Raw genomic sequence first — 6,006 nt, 5'->3', positions numbered from 1 at the left:
TTTGTTACTGTCAAATTTTGCTTGATTATTTTTTTGCATTTTCAAATTCTATATTTTTTTCATTTAGTTTTTTTTTAATTACATTGATTTGTTTTCTCAAATATTAGCTTCTTTCACCTCCTTTATAGTTAGGCCCTATATGTACAGATTTTTTATTTTCTTTATGTTCTCTTATATTTCCTTAAAAAATAAACATTTTCTTTCATATCAAGAATTAATGTCCGCAACCATGCAAGACAAAACATTTGTACATTCACAACTCTAAATTCCTTCTCTCTGTACATATGGAATACCATTGGAACGTTGGTATTCTACTTTGTCATTCTTGAAACAAAACAGAAAAAAACAGACTCTTTTTAAGTCAGTACCTGCTCTTGATAAGCAGTCAATAATTAAAAACACAACTATTTCAAGTATAAGAGAATTTTTTATTTTTATTGTGAAACTACAAAACATAGTGTTTGTGTTTTGTCTGCCATCTTCGGTTTTTGTTTTTGTGCTGGTGAAATATTTACAACTCTTATCAACAGTTACAGTGTCTGAGAATAAAATTCACAGCTTTTTCAGGACTTTTGATAAAAAGAACAAAACTGGAGGGAAAAAAAAGCACACCCAAATCACAAAAGTGCAATAAATACACGCCATATGGTTGTCATAGTCGTCAGCAAACACGTCACCTGGTTCATCAGCAGTCATAATACGGACTATTAGAAAACAACATCATAATCAAATGAGAGACTGAAAAAGCTGCAATTATACAAAAGCTACATGATTTACTGTGATTCCTTGGGAAAGCCGACATTCCTTCATCCTGGTTCAGTTATAAGTCTATTTATGGTTCATTGGTTCATTTATGTGCTATACATGACTGATCACATTCAGAAAACAAACCTCTTTGTGGTTAAAAAGAAAAAAAAGAGGTTAAAGTTCACGCCATGGTTTTCAGTGAGGAAGACAAGGACAAGGTCTTATTTTCCTGTGAGGAGGAATAGGATTTTTCTACCGAATAAAGACATTTAACACCTCTAAATTTCATCACAACGAAGTGTAGATATTTTAGTTCTAATATGAACTGAAAACATTTACAAGATCTAATCTTTTCAATTCTTCAATGCAGTTAATCTAAAAGCAGGGACCAGAGGAAAACATCTGGAATGACTTTTACAGCTAAGCATCAAGTTTTAAAACAGACCAGGCTCTGTTCACCACTATGGGGTAGCAGACAGTATTCAGGTCCACTAGCAGTAGATTCTAGGCTGTTCGTGTCTCCTCGGTGGTCATTTTTTAGGCTGTTCCTCTGCTGGAGAGAAAGCTGTGGTTGGTTAAAGGAAGGATGTGTAGAGCAGCTATAGGCTCAGGACCTGCAGAACGACTTAACTGAAGTGAGTTTCTAGAAAACTGAGAAAATTTCTCAACATCACGTCTATTCAAGATAGGACGTTAACTGAATTCACCACCCACCAATCCAATCAAACAATTTATAATTCAACCATCCAATTTATCATCCATTCAACCGACCATTCATCCATCCAATTTAGCATCCATCCATCTACAAAATTAATAGGAGTATACATATTGCAGTTTTCTGACTGATCACCAATTACTGATCTTTTAAAGAGCCTAACTTGCAGATTCTGATTTTGGCCCATCCCACTTTGTTTTGCCTTATATGTTACTCAATATCGCAAGAAAGTTGCCATCCATCCAATTTACCATCCATCCAATCAAATTGCAAAATGCACTCAGCACCATTTACTTTATGCTGCTGCATCATTTGACTCTTCATGTATGTTTACATGAATTAATGTTTTAACTCAATTTGTAAAATGTTCCCTACTTGGGGACAATGGATGAAAATTTTGAAAATTCTACTAAATCTGGCATATTAGCATCTGTACCTTTTGCAAATGTTAATTAATGTGCATGTCTCTTTCAAATAAATAAATCTAAGTAAATCAGTCATTCTGCCATCCATTAATCCATCCATTAAATTGGATGAAGCATAAGAATCTTTCCTCAAACACTTCAGCGAAGTTTTTGTCTTCTGCAGAAAAAAAAGCCATCAGTCATTACCGATAACTACTCTGAAGAACCCCACGACAACAAAAACCATCCTTAACTATGCTTTTAATTTTTTGTGTAAACAGTAAAACAGGCAACCAATGAAGAGATGAAAAACCGTAAAGGCATGGGCTATAAAACCTAAACAAGCTGAAAGAGCTGCAGTAAAGAGGCGTTTAATGGTTCACGTAAAACTCTGTTAGGGCCAGAAAAAATAAAAGGGTGATATGTTTATTATATTGGTGCAAAACATTTTTACTTCCAGTTATAAAACACTTCAAAGTGATATGTACATGAATACTCCAGTTATAGTAGGGAAACATGGCAGGATGAAGCCGGAAGTTAAGACTGATAAAACGGGACCAAAACAACAATCAGTCAGAAAGAAACAAAGAGTCTCTAAAGAGAAACCTTTATGTCCCCATGGGCTGACTGGAAGATTTTTTTCTCTTGTGAACAAACATACAATTCACAGTCATCAAAAATACATTTTGATCTTCATTTCCTGCATGTTTCAACAATCAATAATCATCCAGCATGAAGAAAAGGCTTCTAGAAAACCTCAGATCAAGGTTCCTTTTGTGTTTTTTCTCCTAAAGTTTTATAAAGTGCAGACTATCCAATAAACTACCTGAGTGTTAGTGAGTTAGTGTTGTTTCTACATTTTGCTGAGCTGGTTAGATAATTGAATTGACAAAATGCTTGTTTTTCCAAGAGTGTGTCTGTAAAGCCCAAATAACCTATAGTTTTCCTCTCTGAGTTGGTGCGTAATGTTCTACAATCATTTTAAATGCTGCTTGTTTTAAGTTAAAATAGATTCTACTGAAGAAATGAGAGTTTTGATCCATATAATTTGGTGACACCTGTGGACAAATGTGCTAATTGCAGGTGTTTGAGGATTCATCAAGTCTATTTCAGGCCCACTGGGATTTCCAAATTAGGAATTTAGAAACCTGCTGTTTTCACTGAATATTTTACAGTACCCATGTTCAAATTTTGATTTAATTGTTTTAACTGTAAAAGTTGTCCCATTTCTAAAATACGTGTTAGGAGCCGTTTCTTTTTGAAAAATTGCATGTTATTATAGAAAAACAAAAACAATATTCATGCCTTAACTGAATTGAAGGTGAAAAAACCTCTTCTGATACCTAAAATCGAATCCCTCTTAGCAACAACTCTTAGAACAAACTGTCAGGAGCTCACAAAGACCAAACAGTTAAAATGTTGTTAGCTTTATGCTACTTAAGAGAAACTTTAGATCTTGCACCTGGATGTTTCTTGCTGAAATGCACCTTGAGAGTTGTAGTTTTGGGGGAAAAGGATTGAAACTCTCACTTAGCATAAACAAGATGCACCAAATAGAAGGCCTTTAAAGTCATACACAGAGATGATTTCTTCACATCTGCAGCAAAAACATAATAAAAACAAAAAAAGAAACACTGTGCTTGTGTGTTTGCATATACAATTTTCTAAATGCTCTAAAAATACAGTGTGAATATTAAATATTTTTCAGATTTGTTTTGATTCGTCATCAGCGTAAACTGAACTCTAGTACCATTGTTGATTTAATTTTGTGCTACTTATGTACATTATTTGTGTGAGTTTAGTTTAAAGGTCTGAGATTTCTTTGCTGGAATGACTTCAAACAACTAAAACCAGCTGGTTAGTAACAGAAACAATACAGCGAATAAAGATGGAGGAGCTCCAGAGCCATCTTACATGTACAGACTATCCACATGAGAAGTGCTGAGCTGCTTTAAAATGTGTTTCTTCACCGTTTTGAGTGGTCTTTTTTTGTGTCCAATATGATTTTAACTCTTCACGACAGCAGCGAGGGTTTGCCCTGCAGCGAGGGAGCAACAGGTTCAGAGGAGAAAGATACTTTGAAATGCTTCTCTACACGTCGTCGGCCGGCAGGTCTGGGATGCTGGTCTTTGCACGCGTCAAAAATGCAATCTTCTCTCTGGAAAATAAACAGAAAATATAATATGTTGAAAAAGCAGATTGTAACATATTTTAGATTTTTGATTACATTCATAATCCGTTGATGAATGAAAAGAGTAAATTTAAATACATAATTAGATAAGCTAAATAACAAAAAATTCTAAATAAAGATAATTTTATAACAATCTAGTAAAAATCTGAAGAAAATAAATAAAAACCTAGCTTAATAAAAAATGTTAAAAGAATAAACAAACAAATACAAGAGCAATATAAATAAATAAGTAATCAAAATAAACAAAAACAAAAGAAATAAAGAACCTAAATAAAAATAAAATATCTAAATAAATGTACAAAAATCTGAATAAAAAAGTAAAATAAACAAATAAGTACAACCAAACAAAACAAATAAATAAATAAATCTAAATAAATCAAGAATTTCAATAAATAACCAATTAAAATACCAACCAAGTACTGTGAATTATATTATTATATTCAATTACTGCATTTTCCGGACTAAATCGCTTTGGAAAATAAGTCTGAAAAGTCAAAAAAATGTGTCATGAAGAAAATGTGTCATGGTCCTGTCCCAGGACCTATGAAGAAACTCTGACTTATCATACAAAAAATTTGGGAAATAACTGGGACCTACCTAAAGTTCTGGACCTCAGAGAGCTCCTTTCGACTCTGTCCTCTGATCTTGTGGACATCCTTGGCTGCTGCCTTCATCATCTTCTCTACCCGTTTCTCCTGCAACTGCTCCTCTTGAGTCTGAAACAGAGAAGACGTTGAAACTGCTGTTCCCTTAGTGGGATCGTTCTCCTGTCTGGTGGGTTTTCTAACCTGTTTCTCAGCCTGTTTGAGAAGCAGACGGAAGCGCTCGTCCTCTTGGACCCATGCAGGCAGCTCCCTCTGTCCCTGCTGCCTTGCCTTCTCCAGCTGCATCTTCAGCTCCCGCAGAACCCGCAGCTCCTGGGTCAGCCGGACCTGCCGTGTCCGGGACACCTGCAGGTCCAGCTCCAGGTCCAGGGAAGTGCGGAGGAGGCCGTCCAGACCTTTCACCTGCACTGCAGGCTGCCGAGAGGACAGACAGCAACCCTTAAGGTTCAGGCATATAGTGACATTTTACAGCTTCTGTTGTCATAAAAATGATACATGTGAAATATGACGCAAAAGAAATTTGACTTTCTAATTTAACACCTTGAAACTCCTGCTCTTTACAACACTCCCTCTTCAGGAGGTCATTACAACATGGCTCCTCTTTTAACCCTTTAACAATGCTTTTACCAGCGTTGCACTGAGAAGTAGCTCATACAAAGAGCTCAGCTGATGCACAGTTTCACCACGTGTTGGCTAATTGCTGCTGTTTAGTCTGAAGGAGCTGAGTGGTGGAGTCACAGGGAAGGGGTGCTCTGTGAGGTGGAATTTTGGAAACTGCAGCACCAAAGACATGAAGCCAGAAATTCAAATTTTCAATGACAAGTACATTTTTTTAATAAAAATGCTTTCATCATCCCGGACGAGCCCCCAAAGACATAGCGGAAATGATGCCAGTAATAAGAAGGATGATTTATTTCTTTCCTAAACATAAGGTGCATTTTAAAGGATGTAAACTGCAGTTAAATATTCACCTATTTATGTTTCTAAGATACTTCTAAATGCTTATCTGAGATGTTTTGCAGTTATTCTATATGTTTTATGTCAGACTGGTCAATATCAGTCAAACAGAAAAACTCCAAACACAGCCCAAATATTCCTGGACTGGCATCACAATATGCTTAGTAAACCAGAGTTTAAACAGAGATGATTGCATGAATGAAAAGGATTCCCTCTACCTACCCTTTTCATGCGCATGCTGCGTCTTTCTGAGGCATTTCTGACAAACGGAGACTTCTTGGAGAGAGTGGAGCTGTCGCTGTCGCTGCGATTAATCTGCAGAATGAAACCATTACATTAAAGACACAACTGTAGCAAAGTTTTTTTTCTTTCAGCTGATGGTGAAGG

General features: G+C 35.9%; 1 protein-coding gene across 3 annotated transcripts in view; it reads right to left on the bottom strand.

Moving 5' to 3' along the window:
- Window positions 1-2,112: 2,112 nt before the first annotated feature.
- Window positions 2,113-6,006, bottom strand: part of wwc1 (WW and C2 domain containing 1) — a 35,256-nt gene continuing 31,362 nt past the window's right edge. For 2 of the 3 annotated variants that reach the window (XM_044141619.1, XM_044141618.1), the window contains exons 20-22: window positions 5,842-5,934; window positions 4,655-5,076; window positions 2,113-4,024 (exon numbers count right to left, since the gene is read on the bottom strand). In XM_044141619.1, the coding sequence (XP_043997554.1) occupies window positions 3,958-4,024; window positions 4,655-5,076; window positions 5,842-5,934 (582 nt within the window). In that variant the 3' untranslated portion in view covers window positions 2,113-3,957. The remainder of the gene's footprint in view (window positions 4,025-4,654; window positions 5,077-5,841; window positions 5,935-6,006) is intronic. The other variant, XM_044141620.1, reaches the window with a different exon arrangement.

Source organism: Gambusia affinis, linkage group LG15 (genome assembly GCF_019740435.1).
Source record: "Gambusia affinis linkage group LG15, SWU_Gaff_1.0, whole genome shotgun sequence".
NCBI classification, from domain to species: Eukaryota; Metazoa; Chordata; class Actinopteri; order Cyprinodontiformes; family Poeciliidae; genus Gambusia; species Gambusia affinis.
The sequence above is the reverse complement of the archived record's forward strand: the minus strand, read 5'-3'. Positions and strand labels throughout refer to the sequence as shown.